The sequence below is a fragment of the Chenopodium album genome, chromosome 18, assembly GCF_948465745.1.
Source record: "Chenopodium album chromosome 18, dcCheAlbu1.1, whole genome shotgun sequence".
NCBI classification, from domain to species: Eukaryota; Viridiplantae; Streptophyta; class Magnoliopsida; order Caryophyllales; family Amaranthaceae; genus Chenopodium; species Chenopodium album.
The window spans coordinates 3995350-4011884 of NC_137851.1; the positions used below are offsets into that span (position 1 = coordinate 3995350).

The 16535-nt window shown below is 35.9% G+C and overlaps 4 protein-coding genes across 5 annotated transcripts; 3 read left to right on the top strand and 1 right to left on the bottom strand.

The window, feature by feature from the left end:
* The first annotated feature begins 23 nt into the window (after positions 1-23).
* On the top strand, positions 24-575 carry LOC145590742 (uncharacterized). The gene has a single exon (XM_081647145.1). It carries the CDS (start codon positions 24-26, stop codon positions 573-575), a length of 552 nt encoding a protein of 183 aa, XP_081503271.1.
* A 3035-nt stretch (positions 576-3610) lies between these two features.
* Positions 3611-11588, top strand: LOC145591211 (actin-related protein 5-like). Of its 2 annotated transcripts, XM_081647614.1 has the most exons (12): positions 3611-3836; positions 3921-3991; positions 4493-4617; positions 5648-5692; positions 6788-6890; positions 7166-7275; positions 8535-8644; positions 8725-8815; positions 8930-9361; positions 9664-9791; positions 10209-10548; positions 10638-11588. In XM_081647614.1, the coding sequence occupies exons 1-12, from the start codon at positions 3736-3738 to the stop codon at positions 11139-11141; spliced, it is 2160 nt and encodes a 719-aa protein (XP_081503740.1). In that variant the 5' UTR covers positions 3611-3735; the 3' UTR covers positions 11142-11588. The 2 variants fall into 2 exon arrangements, with proteins under 2 accessions (XP_081503740.1, XP_081503741.1); XM_081647615.1 differs by lacking the exons at positions 3611-3836; positions 3921-3991; positions 4493-4617 and having other exon boundaries at positions 5661-5692; positions 6783-6890; positions 10638-11584.
* Positions 11589-11853: 265 nt separating this feature from the next.
* LOC145591212 (B-type cell cycle switch protein ccs52B-like) lies at positions 11854-14707 on the top strand. Its single transcript, XM_081647616.1, has 9 exons — positions 11854-12653; positions 12751-12873; positions 13182-13286; positions 13376-13555; positions 13648-13710; positions 13802-13996; positions 14088-14252; positions 14354-14422; positions 14503-14707. Exons 1-9 carry the CDS (start codon positions 12075-12077, stop codon positions 14554-14556), a joined length of 1533 nt encoding a protein of 510 aa, XP_081503742.1. The 5' UTR covers positions 11854-12074; the 3' UTR covers positions 14557-14707.
* Positions 14708-14749: 42 nt separating this feature from the next.
* LOC145591214 (uncharacterized) lies at positions 14750-16361 on the bottom strand. The gene is made up of 6 exons (XM_081647617.1): positions 16205-16361; positions 16011-16097; positions 15864-15926; positions 15674-15775; positions 15157-15391; positions 14750-15081 (listed from the first exon to the last, which is right to left on the bottom strand). The coding sequence occupies exons 1-6, from the start codon at positions 16280-16282 to the stop codon at positions 14864-14866; spliced, it is 783 nt and encodes a 260-aa protein (XP_081503743.1). The 5' UTR covers positions 16283-16361; the 3' UTR covers positions 14750-14863.
* Between the last annotated feature and the right edge of the window lie 174 nt (positions 16362-16535).

Genomic DNA, 16535 nt, shown 5'->3' on the forward strand with positions numbered 1-16535 from the left:
AGGTTGCTAAGGGGTGGGTGAACATGGTGCGTGAGAGTAATGAGTATGCTGGGAAAGTATTGAGCAGGACTGTGCAATCTGGGTGTCAATCAGCTAGCTATTGGAGCTGTCCGAGCCAGGGTAAGGTGAAGATAAATTGTGACGCCCATCTGGGTGTTCATACCGGGCTGGGATACGTGATCAGAGACGAGATAGGGGCTGTTCTTGTGGCTGTTGTGCGTCACGAATGCGCTGGCTGGGAGGTGGAGTTGGCCAAAGTTGTTGCGTGCCGTTTTGGTCTGTTGGTGGCTAGGAGATTGGGTTACACTCATGTCCATCTAGAATGCGATGCTGCAAATGTGGTTCGAGCTGTGAAGAGCAAGGCGCATGGTTTTTCCCCTGTCTATCTTTTATATGATGATATTGTTAAGCTTTCTTCCTGTTTTAGTTATTTTGATATTTCTCATGTCAAGCGTGCGGGAAACACTCTAGCACATAATGTAGCAAGATGGGATGCTAGGGGTTGTGTCGAGTTTATAACTCTTGGTCCGTTCCCTCAAGGTTTAACCACTTTGGCGGACATTGATTTAATATAATGAAATACGCAGCTCGTTATCAAAATAATAATAATAATAAAAAATAACATAATTATTATGAAACTAGAGATTATGACTAATCTGATGATATATTATATAATAAAGTTTATTTATTTTATAGAGGTGAAAAAATTAAGTCAACCATGGTATGTGAATAATGCGAAAATCAAAGTGATGTATTAAAAAAAGAGAGGGAGTAATTATTATGAAACGGACATAAAATGAAAAGTGTTGCATTTATTATAAAATGAAGGGAGTATAAAAAAAATAAAATGTTGAACTATTGAAAATTAACACACTTTTCAATAAAAAGGTATTTTTGCAATTTACAAATTGTATAATTTGTTTTATTTGAATTTTACCTACTTTATTTTATACTTGAACTTGATAATCCTCGAGTCATCAAAATGTAATAATTTTTTATTTAATACTGGTTTTCTTAAATTATCTTTACGGATAAAAAAATAAATAAATAAATAAATGAAATAAAAAAAAAACTGGTTTTCTTAATTATAGGTGCTCAAGTCACTAATTTAACTTAAACAATATATCTTACTTTTTAAATCGAAATTATTTTCTTAAGATCAACGTTTGAGAGTAGGAGGGGGGAGGTAAAGGAATACCCCTATTCCCAAATAATTGTAATTGGTGGAACTTGAACGCGTAACCTTAAATTTATAAGGTGACTTCACCAAGGCACCAAAGCTTTGCTTGGTGTAGTATACAGAGTATTAAGGTAAACAGAAGTGACATATGACTCCAAACAACACGTACCTTAATAGTATATGGCACTCTAAGCTTGGCCTAGTATTTATTAAAGTCACTGCATACCCTCTGTTGCCCCGGTAATAAGGTTCGCAGGCTCGCAGCATCGCTGGCCTGGCCCTTTTTAAGAGTGGGTTGTGCTATTTCTACATTAGCTCGTTTGCCACAACCACAAGGCACAAGCAAAGGCACTACCATATGCTTGCCTTAAATGCTACCGTACCACTAAAAATAGGGGAAGATGATCAAAATAGTCTCCATTTCACCTTTTCATTGCCCATTGCTCTTGCACTAGTCCAATCAAATGCACACGACTGACACAATCACACAGTTCACAACTAATACTCGTAGTAGATTTGCCTTTGCATTTTGGTTTTCTTTTGGAATGATACTGCAAAATTATTAACGAAAATAATCAGTTAGTAAATCATCTTATGTGACAGTCTCAAAAAAATGTTTCAAAATGTTGTTTTGTATGGAATTTGCAATTTTTTAGTTGTGAGGAATAACTAATCTATTAGAAAGCATTATTAGAAAGTTTATGTATCGATTGCCTATAAAAATGCTAATCAGATTACTTAGACTTAATAAGACCTTTAAGAAATGATTTAGATGCCATAGTGTCATATAGGGATGACAATATTAAATGGATATCCAGTTATCCACTAACCCATTCACCCGCTTAAAATAAATGGACGAAAATCCGAAATAAAAGGATGAAAAGCGGGACGACAAGACGGATGAAGTGGATGATGGATCAGATCAGATGTTAATTATGCTCTTTTTCACCCATTAATCATCAACCCACCCGTTTAACATATATAAAGATTTTTAATCTTATATATATTTTTTTTTGAAATATACAATAAAAATACTTTATTGGTTGCAAACTGATTTTTCAACGAATATGCAGGTGGAGTTTACTTTTTATTTTAATAATAATAATAATTTATGTTAGAAGTAACCATAAATTAACAAGAAATAACCTTTTAAAATGACTTATTTGTGAGAAAGGATCTTATATATATAAAAAAAAGTGGCAGATTGAGATCTTACTTCAAAAAAAAAAGTTGTGAGATGGGACCTTATTTCAAAAAAACATTGCGAGATGGGATCTTTCGATGGATTTTGGCGTGGCGGAGGTGGTTTTCGACGATCGGTGTGGGATTTCTACGAGGTGGAGGTGGTATTTGGGGGGTTTTTTGTAGGATTTTGGCGAGGTGGAGGTGGTTTTCGAGGATCAAGGTAAGATTTCGAGGAAGTGGAGGTGGTTTTCGAGGGTCAATGGCCGGATTTTGTCAAAAGGTCCCATCTCACAATTTTTTTTGAAATAAGGTCCTAATCTGCTACTTTATATATATATATATATATGTATATATATATGTATATGTATATATATATATATATATGTATATATATATGTATATGTATATATATATATATGTATATGTATATATATATATATGTATATATATATATATATATATATATATATATGTCAAAAGGTCCCATCTCACGATTTTGTTTTGAAATAAGGTCCTAATCTGCTACTTTATATATATATATATATATGTATATATATATATATATATATATATATATATATATATAATAATTTTATACAAGGTCCTTTCTTACAAACAACTCATTATAAAAAGTCCCTTCTCACAATTTTTTTCTAAATTTTATGTGAACTTCTTTATCATAAAATATTCATCAATTAGTTACCCAATGTCCTGAACTACCCATTTCATTCGCGGTTGACGAATGAATGGATATAGATAGAGCGATTGAAATGGCGAAGGGATCTAGGTGAAACTCCACCAAATCCGAATCCGATCCATTGCCACATTATCTTACATTCTCAACTATTGAATATAGAATAACAACCTGTTTTCTTCAGCTTATTTTCAGTTTATTTTTAATTTCTTTTTCTCATATTCAATTCAATAAATCAAAACATGCCCTAATAGTTAAGGGTTCGTTTGGCATCACTTTGGTTTTCTGTTTTTTGGTTTTTTGCTTTTTAAAATCATATGATATATGTCATATAATAAATAAAAAATTAGTCAAACTTATTAAAATCATGATAATTTTGAAAACTGACAACTGAAAAGTGGAAACACCTTTTTCTTGTTTTCTGTTTTTCAAAAAAACTGAAAACTGAAAACAAAAAACAATGCCAAACAAGCCCTAAGTTTGTAGACGAAGGCGGTTGAAAAAAGGAAAACCGGTCTAGACTGTTAATTCACGGTCGGGGTCGATAAGAATTCATATTTACGACTTCTGGAGCATGAAGTGATGAACTAGTATAGTCTCCTTCATTCTTTTCCAGTAGCTTCGACAAAGTTGAAAGCTCCACTGGAGAAGAAGCACAAAACCACGAAAGAAGAGAATGCCATTCATCAGCCGAATTGAAAGGCAAACAGATTACAGATCGTTTCCTTCAAGCGTTCCAATTGTCATCGACAATGGCGGCTCCTATTTTCGCATTGGGTATTTTCCTTAAACCCTAATTTCTCCCCCTTTTTGCCCTAATTTCGATTCTTAATTCATCAATTTTTTGTTTCGTTGTTTTAGATGGGCTGGTGAGTCTGATCCTAGGGTAATTTTTCGCAACATTGTTCAGAGGCCTCGCCACAAATCTACAGGTTAATTCCCCTTTTTTGGAGCTTTAATTAGAGTAATTTAATGTTTATGCATTTTTTTAGTGTTATTTAAATTTCAATTTAGCAATTGTGTTGCGAAATTAGGCTGAGTAAGGACTTTCATGAAATTACATCATCTACTGTAGTTGAATGTTTGTTGCAATTGGTTGAAATTGGATAGTAAGGTTGGATTTCTATCCTTTGTTAAAGAGTTTAGATTGAATAGCTGAAATCAAAGATGCTATTGTTTCATTAATTTGCCGAATTTTAGATTTAGTTGCGTTGTTTGACGAGTATGTTGTTGATCGTACTAACTATGTTACGTGTGCGTGCGCTTGTGACATCGATAGTGACAATTGCAATGTTGTTTATTATGTGAAGGTGCTTCATGTGTGTACGCTTGTTGCTGACTATTGTTTGTAGTTGCCCCTTTATAGTGATCTTCTTAAAGTTATTCCGTGTTGAGTGTTATGCGACTGCCTGACTGAACTGGGTTTGTTGCAGGGGAAACTGTATCTGTTGTTGGCGATCATGATACTACGTTGCTGAAATATTTTGACTGTACTCGTTCAGGACCGCGGTCAGCTTTTGATAACAATGTTGTATATCAGTTTGAGATTATGGAATATGTAAGCTTTATCAATATTCTTTTAGAGTTTATTATCATATTCATTGCTGTAGTTTAGACCTTCAGAGAACATGAATTATTTCCCTGATTTAGTTGCTTTGCAAGACAAGTAGGTTCGCTGATCTATGTACCATTAGTGATGTAATCTTATATCTCTATACCTTTTTGAGGCAATACATGCAAGAATTTCTATCTTTTATCACGACTTCAAGATGAACTGAATGACTGATGGGGGGGGAGGGGGGTTGAAGGTTCAATTTCAGTGTTTATGTTTTAGCATATGGATTTGCATGAGAATGAGACATTTGATCGTAAGGGATGGAGGAGGAAATTTTTTGTGGATGACTACACAAAATAATCACTATACGGAATAATCACTTTCACTACACGGATGACTATACAGAATAATCACTTTTGGTTCAAGTAGCCGACCCCACTTATAGGATTAAGGCTTTGATTGATGTTATTGTGGCTGAATTTTTTTTTTTTCATTTTGACCTGTATGATTTCAATCTTCAAGTCTTTTTATTGTGAAGGCTCCTTGGCCATGTTATTATTTGGCTTGATTTTGTTTTAGGTTACCTATACTTAATCAAAGCATCTGTACAGCCTTTGTCTACTGTTGGATACTTAGATGATAAATGTGACTTGAAAGAGTGTTGTTTTATTCAGCTTATCAAAATTTATTGGAACTAAACAAAACTTATCTGAATTTATATGTAGCTGCGAATAGAACTTATTACTTGTACAACTTAATTTCTCTGAGATAAGTTATAAATTTTGAGCAGACCACACCTTAACTGCCTGAATTCTGACAGATGCTCTGAATTTGGCTTGTTGTTTTTCCCTATTCAGCATTGTTGTTGTTTGTTACTTCGTATTTTATTGGCCAAAAGTCACTTTTACTGGTAATTTTTGTATTCAGCAGGAGAGATTAGGAACTTGTTATACAATGTACAGAATATTGATTAAGTTATTTCTGTCAAGTCATTAATGCATATACTCCTAACTTTTTTTTTTTTTTTTTTCAGATTCTTGACTTTGGATTTGACCGGTTGGGCGTCGATGGGCCTGGGGTATGATGATTGCCTACATGTCATGAAATTGATTATCCATATCTTTTGTATCATTTTAAGTTATTACTTAGCTTGTTTGTCCATATTTTTTCCTCACTTATTTGCTTTAGAGGCTGTAGTGATATGCTTATGCTGGAAGGGGGGTTATCTATAAAAGACATTCTACTTTCCCTGCTTGTATGATTTCTGGTACTTGGCTGTTGATGGCATCACCGCTGTAGTCGTGTTTGTATAAAATGGTGGTTGTAATCCTGTGTACTAATGTGATGTTTAATACCTTGGCTCTTGTGCACTTATGGAATATAGGGTTATATGACTACTGGTTCCTACTTCCATCTTAGTTGTATTCCTAAAGGAAACTATGATTTAAGTGGAGCCTGTTTATTTAGAGTTGCTTTTATATGGGTTCTGCTTTATAGCCTTAACATTTCTCACTTGAATATGGAATCTGCTTTATGACGCCAATAGGAGCTTTCCTCCCTCAATCCTTCATTGACATTCTGGCTTTTGGCTGTCTTTGCTCCTCTTTCTTTGTGCATGAGGTATGGCCAAAAGTTTCCCATCTTATTAGTAGATCACTCCTGAGGCTCTGACCAAAGTTTGTTATAAGAGAAGGTTAATCTTTGGAAATTTAATTTCTATAGTTAAAAGGAGGTAGGAACATGAGGATCGTTCTGAAGTTTAGTAATCCTGCCTTTTTTCTATAAGAATGTCTGGATTAATATCTTATGTTTCCAGTGCTGTGCATAAATTTTCCTTGGGAACAAGTACGCAACTGTTTAAAATTTAGCTCTTCAGTAATGACAAATACCAGTGTGAAGTGCCTTTCCATGAAATGAACCCAAGAGACTAAATCTCGAATGGCTGTGTGACTTGTAGGTTTCATAGGTTGTTTTAACCGTATTCTATGTTGATTGGCATACAAAGTCACTTCTTCAAAACTTGTCTTCTTAACAATAGCAAATTAGAATTTTGGGCATTGCACATTGGTGTTTGCCCTTTCGCACAGTTTGATGAAAAATTGACCGATTGTCTCCCTATAATTTGACTTAAGATCAATACTTAATTCTGACTATTCTTTTGGGGACAGTGCAGGTTGATCATCCTGTATTGATCACAGAATGTCCATGCAATCCAGTTTCATCACGCTGTAGAATGGCAGAGCTTCTTTTTGAGTCTTATGGAGTTCCTTCTGTGGGTACGGGAACCATCTGTAACCTTTATATAAATAATGTGCAGATATTTTGTTACAGGAAGTATTTAACGGTGGCAGTACTGATAGAGTCATGGTTTGTATTGTCCATGTTCCTGAACATCATTACTGTTCAACTTAGTAGACTGATACGTAGTATAGAGCACAAGTATTGTACTCAATTTCATTGTTGTTACACAACCTTTAGACTGCTTCAGTGAGAGAATGGTGAAGCCTGATCCTCTTTTTTGAGTTTTCTGATTACTTCTTTCATTTCCCAGCGTTTGGTGTTGATGTTGCGTTTAGTTACACATATAATCATCGACTTGGTGTTTGTGATAAAGAAGGCCTTGCCGTTTGCAGTGGATTCAATACGAGCCATGTCATACCAGTAAGTGTTGCCTTTTTTTTCTTTCTAAATATATAAAAACATATAAAGTCCTTTCTTCTACAGCTAAAATTGTCAACTTGTGGGTGGCTCCATGTGTGTGATTAGATCTATTGAGTATCTTGGTTGAAGATTGAAAAGGGTTCACCCTTCTATTGTTTTTGTTAGCCTTCCTACGCAAACTCCAATATAGTAGTCAACTACAGTGCATAAATAGGCTGGCCTAGGCACTAAGGCGTAAGGCGACATGGCCACTTTCTTTTTTCGTGAGGCAGACTAAGGTGTATAATTTATTTTCCCTTTTTTTTTTTTCTCAAAATGAGGCACACCGAGGCTTTTGAAGGCAAGGCACAAGGATATTCCTATTGCCTTTGTGCCATAATAAATGTGCATTACTTTAAAAGACTTGTTGGAAAATGGAGGATGACAGTTACCTCTTTCCGGTTGCTGCTGTCTGATCAGTCACACTTCAGTGTATACCATGGTAGCACTCTAGGATTTACTGAGCCCATGGCCTTAATTTCTGATGGGTGTTATTTTTCTTTAAAAAAAAAACCTAGACACAAGTGTAACTAATTGACCATCAAGGTTTCAAATGCGTAGAGTTGGCTTGAGACTTGAGTTATTTGCATAAGGATACTTGGTCACACCTTTTTCATTAATGCACATAGTGAGTGGAAGACAAAATTTAAAGAAGCTGTGGTAAGTATGCTATTCATCAAATTCTGAGCTCAACATTGTCACTTTAGATACCTTTGGGGAAAAAGAAGAGTGCTACTAAAGCATTGCTTCCTCCCATTCTCCTCTTTTCATATGTGTTGTGCTAGATTTTGGGGTAAGGCTGTAAGGGTGTAATAAATTAGAAATGATTGCAAAGGACTTACCCTGTTTGACGATGAACAAGTTTGACAATGAATATTTCTAATTATCTACTCAATAGTTGTTAAAAAAATTAACAATTTTATATTTTGAAAATATACCTTGATTCTATGCCAACCACTTAATATAATTGCATTTATATTTTATTTTAGTAAAAGAATCAAGGTCAAAATTAATATGTGAATAGTGCAAAAAGTCAAAATGGTGTAACTTTAATTAAATGTTGGTTGTAGATTTTTTTTTCTTTTCTTGCATGGTTTCAACTTACAATTGCTTGTAAAATCCTTTAGCTGCAGACGAGCATCAAAGTTTTTGCATCATTTCTGTTTGATGATAGTTGCATTCCTATTTCTGCTGATGCTTTTTTGTAATTCTGTCTTTAGTTTGTTGAAGGTGAACCTGTTTTTGAAGCGTGCTGCCGAAGTAATGTTGGTGGATACCATGTTACTGATTACATGAAGCAGCTTCTTTCCCTGAAATATCCACAGCACTTGTAAGCATATTTTAGTTAGTCTGGTGTTTACAAGTTAGCTTTCAGGTTGACTTATTTTCTTGACCTATCATTTGTGACAGGGCTAAGCTTACATGGGAGAAAGTTGAAGACTTGAAAATGGAACACGGTTACATTGCTCAAGACTATGCTTCAGAGGTTAAATTGTTCCAGGTAGTGCTCTCTCTCTCTCTCTCTGATTCCTTACACTAGTATATTTTGGTAATTGTAACAGAATGAAACTACTCTCTGATTCCTTACACTAGTATATTTTGGTAATTGTAACAGAATGAAACTAAAGAAGCTGAAGAAAAGACTAGGTGTTGGCAACTTCAATTTACTCCTCCACCTGTTGAGGAGCAACCTTCTGAAGAGGAGATTGCAAGAAAGGCTGCTATCAAAGAGAGACAAGGTCAACGATTGCGGGAAATGGCTGAGGCAAAGAGGGCATCACGAATTAATGAATTGGAAAATGAGCTGCGTGGTTTGGATTTTCTTCTGAGGCAGCTGGAGAATGTAAATGAGGATGCCGTTCCAGCATTTCTTTCAAGTACTGGCTATGTGTCTAAACAGGAAATAGAATCTTCTGTTGCTAAGGTGAACCAATCTTTGCGAAAGACTAAGCGTGAACAAGTTGAACTGGAGGAGAAGGCAGAGGCAGCAACAGCTGAAAAGTTTCCACTTGTTGATATCCCTGATAACATGCTGACTCCAGATCAGGTTAGCTATAGTGTCCCCTTGTTGATATCCTTGATAACATGCTAACTCCAGTGCAGGTTAGCTTTAGTGTCATCGGTAGTTTGTGCTGCATTCTTGCTAGACTTGTTGACTTGTCCTGTCTTGTGGCTGAATGATGAATATGAAAGGAATTCAGTTATTTGACCTAACCTAAAACCTTTTGGTACTGTATTCAGGATCTTGATGTCAGGATTGCCACTTATTATTAATCAGCTGATCTCCATGATGCTGATCTTTTCATATTTGGTTATCTTTATTTACTGTTGCCTGTTGTTTGGTTGTAGCTGAAGGAGAAGAAGAAGCAGATCTTTCTTAAGACTACAGCTGAGGGTCGTCAGAGAGCTAGACAGAAACGTGCTGAAGAGGAATTACAAAGAGAGAAGCAAAATCAACTAGAGGAAGAAAAGCGTTTGTATGTTTCTACCTTTCTGTTCTTTTCTTTTATTAATTTGTTGATTTTTGTTTTGTTTGTTTGTTTTGTGTTTTGTGTTTTTTTTTTTTTTTGTGTGTGTGTGTGTGTGTGTGTGTGTGTGTGTGTGTGTGTGTGTGTGTGATTTTCCCTGGGAAAGCCTAATTAAATGGCAGAGTTGAAGCGATTACATTTCTCATCATGATTCTGCATTAAGATACTAACGTAAGTTAAAGTGTTGTGGCGAGCTTGGCTTTTGATTATGGGAAATCCATGTTACTGCCATGCTATACTGCTATGCCTTTTGTTTGGACTGCTTGATTGTTTTTCAGTAGGATGTGCAGTCATCTTCTGCACTCCAATTGCTAGTAGAATATCAATAACAACTCCATGACCCAAATTTCCATAATTTTGATGCAGAGAAAACCCTGAGATGTACTTGGAGAAGTTGCGAACCAAATATAAAGAGCTTTCAGAAAAAGTTGAACAGAAGAAGCTGTTAAAGACGAATGGAAACAGCACGAATGGAAATTCTACATCTGGTGGTGTCGGTCGAGGTGAGAGAATGAATGCTGCAAAGAAAGAGAGAATGCGCTTATTAACAACAGCTGCTTTTGATCGTGGGAAAGGTGAAGACACTTTTGGCGCTAGAGATGAAGATTGGCAACTCTACAAGTTAATGAGTAAAGATAATGATGATGAGGATGAGGGTCCTGATGTAGATGAGACAGAGTTAGCACGCATCTCTTCTAGACTCCAGGCAAGTTAAGGTGTCATGTTCAGTCTGAGCAAATATATTTAAATGGCTGCTGCAGTTCTTACATATTTATTTTTTTAAATTTGTTGCAGGATATTGACCCGACCTTCACTCCAAAACCAGACTCTGGATTGTGTCAACCTGCTGATGTTCCACGTGCTCGTCCTCTCACCAAGGAGGATTTCCAGATTATAATGGGGGTGGAAAGATTCCGATGCCCAGAAATTCTATTCAACCCTAATATAGTTGGGATTGACCAGTCTGGATTGGATGAAATGGTTGGTATCTCTATGAGAAGGTTTTCACCCAAGGGCCAAGGTTTGGAGGAGAAGTTGACGAGCTCCATCCTCTTGACGGGTGGGAGTTCTCAATTCCCCGGCTTGAGTGAGCGTTTGGAAGCTGGAGTCCGCATGATTCGGCCATGTGGGACTCCTATTAGAGTGATTAGGGCAAACGATCCTATATTTGATGCGTGGCGAGGGGCTTCTTCATATGCTGCTTCTTTGCATTTTCCAGAGCAAACTTTCACTAAAATGGATTATGAAGAAAAGGGTGAAGATTGGCTTCGGAGATACAAGTTCAGGTATACGCTATGACCAGTTGACCACTAGTGCACCAGATGAAAGGTCCTCGAGTAGGAGTATTCATAGATGTATAAAGGAAGTTTATGTTTCTTGTTAGTCAACTTAATCAATTGGCAAGAATGTAAGATCATTTTAGCTTGACACTCGTTTAGTCAAGATTTAGTTTTGTCAATAATCTCAATAGGGTAAATGTCAAGTTACAAATGCGGAAATTCCCAACATACATGAGATGCTCACCACTTTTGATTGTCGTTTGTCCAATGTAATTTTGTTCTACTCCATACGAGTTTTTTTTTGTCTTTTCTTTTTTTTTTTTAATTATTATTATTATTATTTTAAAATTTATTTTTATTTAGCATTCCTAAAAACCTTGATGATTTGAGTTAATTCTCTTTGACCTCATAAAAACATACTAACAAGTAAAAAGTTAGTTTTTTTTTTAAAAAAATTAGGTAGATTGGCTTATATGTTACTACTTCAATTAAAATAATCTTAATTTTTTTTATTTTTTCAAAAAAAAGAGGATAAAAATAATTAGGTGGATCATAAACATTAACAGTAGCCAAAATCCAGCTCCAACCAACGGCTACCTACTTGTGTGGGCCCAATACACCAAAAGGATAAAAAAAAATACAAAAAACAAAACAAGCTTCGTAGCTACGATTCGGAAAATTCGACCGTTGGAGTCTCTCACCCTTTAAAACCTCAATACCAAACCTCTTCTTCATTTTCCTTTTTCCCTCTTTTTCTGTAAAATTCTCAGCTTCATTTCTTACCTTAAACCCTTCACTTGCTGACCGTTACAAATTAATTAAACCCTAATAATTAAATTAAATTGCCCTCTCTTTGCTTGATTAATTCATCATTTTGCAGAGAGAGTGGCATTTTAATTTCACCCCAGAAAAAAAATTCAATCTTTTTGCTGAGAAATTCAAGAACAAAAAAATGGAGTTAGAACAAAGGAGGAAAAGTGGGATTAATCTTCCATCTGGGATGTCACAAACATCCTTAAGATTGGAAACTCAAAGAACACCAACTTCAAAAACAGCAATTGAAACAACCCCATTTCGATCAAATCTTTGTTTATCATCTCCTAGATCAGTTTCATCTCCTAGATCAATCACTAGCTTATCATCAGCAACATCATCGCCGACATCGAAGAAATCGATTTGCAGTGACAGATTTATACCTTGCAGATCTTCTTCAAGGCTTCATACATTTGGGTTGATTGAGAAATCATCATTATCATCTTCTCCTAATGCTAAAAAAGAAGGGGGGAATCATGAGGCTTATACTAGGTTGTTAAAACAAGAATTGTTTGGTGCTGATTTTGTTGCTTCTCCTTGTTCTGCTGCAGGATCACCTATCATTAGTCCTAACAAGAATATGCTGAGGTTCAAGATGGAGTATTCTTCTCCTAATTCAGCTTTCTCACCTTCTGCCCTCGGCCGCGATTCCGGGTTTTCTAATGAGGTCTCTACCCCTCCTAAGCCTCCTAGGAGGGTTCCCAAGACACCCCATAAGGTATATTTTATCTTAAGGATTTTTTGTATATGTATTTTTTTGATTGATTTTATAAGTGACTTTATTGTTAATTTAGAAATTATTGTTTGGATTTTAGGTTTTGGATGCTCCTTCATTACAGGATGATTTCTACTTGAATTTGGTTGATTGGTCATCGCAAAATTTGCTTGCTGTTGGACTTGGTACCTGTGTGTACTTGTGGAATGCATCTAACAGCAAAGTAAGTAGTCTTGTCATCTTGTGTTAGTAGATAACTAGATATTGCACTTATTTTAAGTTAGTAATAATTGGATTCCAAATCACAATCAAATTTGGTGTATTTGTGAGGTAGGTAGTAGATGTTAACTTATGGGTGAGCTAATTGATCACTTATTAGTTATGATCTAATTCTATGCTCCAACATTAGGTCAAATTACACCTTCTCAAGCTTTTGAGTCTTAGAAATCGCGGTGATGTATCTTGAGTGTACATTGAATTGCAATTGTTTGTGCTGTACTGAAGATGGGATTTTTCCAATATGTATTTTAGGTGACAAAATTATGTGATTTGGGACCAAATGATGGTGTTTGTGCTGTTCAATGGACAAAAGAAGGCTCCTATGTTTCAGTTGGAACATCTAGTGGTCAAGTTCAGGCAAGTGATTGTGCTATTATCAGTCATTATTCTTTTCAAGTAAGTGCTAATGTAGACATTAATGTGTAACAATGGTTGATCTGGTTTAGGTATGGGACGGAACTCAATGCAAAAAGGTAAGAACTTTAAGTGGTCATCAAACAAGAGCTGGTGTTTTGGCGTGGAGTTCCCGTATACTAGCCTCTGGAAGTAGAGACAGGAACATACTTCAACACGATCTTCGGGTCTCGAATGACTATGTTAGCAAGCTTGTTGGACATAAATCTGAGGTAAAGGCAATACTCTTACTGGAATGTAGAGTACTAATCTTTAATTGTTGCTGCGAATTTGATCAATTTTTTGGTTTGTGATCATTCTTTAGGTGTGTGGGTTAAAATGGTCTCATGATGATAGGGAACTTGCATCAGGAGGCAATGACAATCAGGTAATTAGATAGTATTCAATTCTCATATAGTAAGTGGTTTCACAATCAAAGATAAGCTGACTGATTGCAAATTACATGAAAAAAAAATCAGCTATTGGTATGGAACCAGCATTCTCAGCAGCCAGTTCTAAAACTGACTGAGCATACAGCTGCTGTGAAGGCCATAGCTTGGTCACCCCACCAGAGCGGTCTTCTAGCTTCTGGTGGCGGAACTGCAGACCGTTGTATTCGATTTTGGAATACTACAAATGGAAATCAGACAAACAGCATTGATACAGGAAGTCAGGTATGGTCATCTATGTTAGTGTGTACTTGTCCTAGAATATTTGTAGTTTGCACCAAAAGGTACTAAATTTCTGCATTGATATTGAATGAAGGTGTGCAATCTTGCATGGAGTAAGAATGTGAATGAACTAGTTAGCACCCATGGGTATTCTCAGAATCAGATTATGGTGTGGAAGTATCCTTCACTTGCAAAGGTTGCTACACTGACGGGACATAGTTTGCGTGTTCTTTATCTTGCTGTTTCCCCTGATGGTCAGGTAATACAGTTCTGTTGTTTGCAGGATGTTATTCAATTACGTTGCATAATTTTCTTAAATTCGCTTTGTAATCCACTAATGCAGTATTTCTGATTCTGCAGACGATAGTGACTGGGGCAGGAGATGAGACCCTTAGGTTTTGGAATATCTTCCCTTCTGTTAAAACACCGGTATGTATGTTGGAACCTAGAATGCTGCTAAACTGAAATTTAATAGATTCGGACTGCTAATTTTTCTTAAAATTTTTCAGGCACCAGTCAAAGAAACTGGTCTGTGGTCACTGGGGCGAACATATATTCGTTGAGACTATTCGGATTAAGTATCCAAGAGTGAGCACCGGCATTATGTCAAGGTCCATAGGTAGCTAGTAAATCTGTATAGTGGAATTTGTATAGTCAAAAACTGGAAATCTGTGACACGAAAATGTAGATGAAATTAGTTTTGCACAATGTATACACATGATACTCATAATTCATTTGTCTGAATTTCTTGTATGTTTGGATTGGAATTCTTTCCTCAAATTGGTCTGCCAATAAACTCACACAGAACCTACACAAAAGCCATTATACATATACGCAAAATGATTTATTTATCTGAATTTCTTCTTTGTTTTAAAATTGGAAAATTTTCCTCAAATCGCTAGTCAATAAACTCGTAGAGCCTACATACAATAAGTTCCTACACAAAATCTTAGACCCTTTCAGAAAACTCCAAACTTCATGGCGCAGTCCTTGACAAATCAAGTATATTTCTCTTGAAGTTGATCTTGTAGCTTTGGGTCTCAACCACGACGCCTTTTTGAAGATTGGTTTGCAAATCTGACCAAATTCTACAAGAATACAAAACTTGATGCAAGAACAGCAAATAACTGCAGAAGGAGAAGCTTCAAAAATTGGAAACAAACCTTTCATATCTTCACCCTCCAAAAGCTTAATGACAAGGTTGCCACCAGGGAGCAATATGCCCTTGTCATCAGCCTCTTCTTTCGTCTCAGGCTCGGCATCTTCTTGGGCAAGAGCAGCACTTCCAACAGCCAGGTCAAGGGCTCGCATGCCTAACTCAGCCGACAAGGCTGCATCTTTCGACTTGATTCCAGAAACTAAGGGACACATATCTGATAGTATGACGGAAAATCCCTTCTGCATAATCCAATCAATGACAGGTTCAATGCTTTGATCATAATCCAATCAATGACGCGATGATCATATATTAGTCTGTTCATTGAAAAGGACTCAAATTCTGTTCCAAATTACAGATAATATTATCAGTTATATATGAATATTTAGCATGAAATACATATGATCAATCATCAACCCTTAGCTCCAAGTATAAGCAAACTAGATTAACAGTCACAAACTACAATAGTTTCATGCAAAATTGTGTAAGTTAGCAAAGTGACAAAACATAGAAGCATGACATACCTTCGGAGACTGTGACCTGATATGGTCCCTAGAAAGGCTCATAGCATCACCACAAATAGTTTGGACCCTAGCATCACAATAAGTAGAAGGGACTTTCACCTTCTGCTCTGTGCAAAACACCAAAGATTAATTACATTTCAAAAACTCCAAAATCATAACAAGATATACTTAACCCAGAAGATAAATATACCTTTAAGTCAATACCCACAATAGTCCCACCATTTTTGAGAGGACCCAAGCTCTGACAAGCTACCTGTTATACAAAAATCTTAAGAATAAAACAATGCCTACCAATTGTTCGACGAAATGTCTGAAAGACAAAAGAACGAAAAAAAACCTGAAGCCAAGCTCCAGGAGCACAGCCCAGATCAAGCACAGATGAACCTGGCTTAATTAACTTGTATTTCTCTTGCAATTGCAGTAACTGCTCTTTCAATTCAATTCACCCAGAAAAAAGAGACAAAAAATAAGAGCAAATTTGAATGTAATGTACAAGTATTATATATTGTACGAAATTTTAAATAAGAAAACCTTGAAAGCAGAACGAGCAACATAGCCAAGTCGTTGAGCTTCTCTGTAGAAGAAGTCTGGAACTCCTGCTCCGCTCATCCCCTCTCTTTCTAGTTTGTCTGTTTAACTCGTGAGATAGTTATTCACTTATTAGTACGACCTTGCTAATTCGAGTCGTTTTTTAGTATTTGCCTTAAGTTGTATTATTTAGAGTACTCGATTTGAATCTTGGCAATGAAAAAATACTCCTATAAATTTATTTTTATGGTCTAAATTGATTATGCTAAACCTAATTATGATTACAAGTTTCGAACGTATCGAAATCAACTGCAAAATAGACTTCAATAGTCTA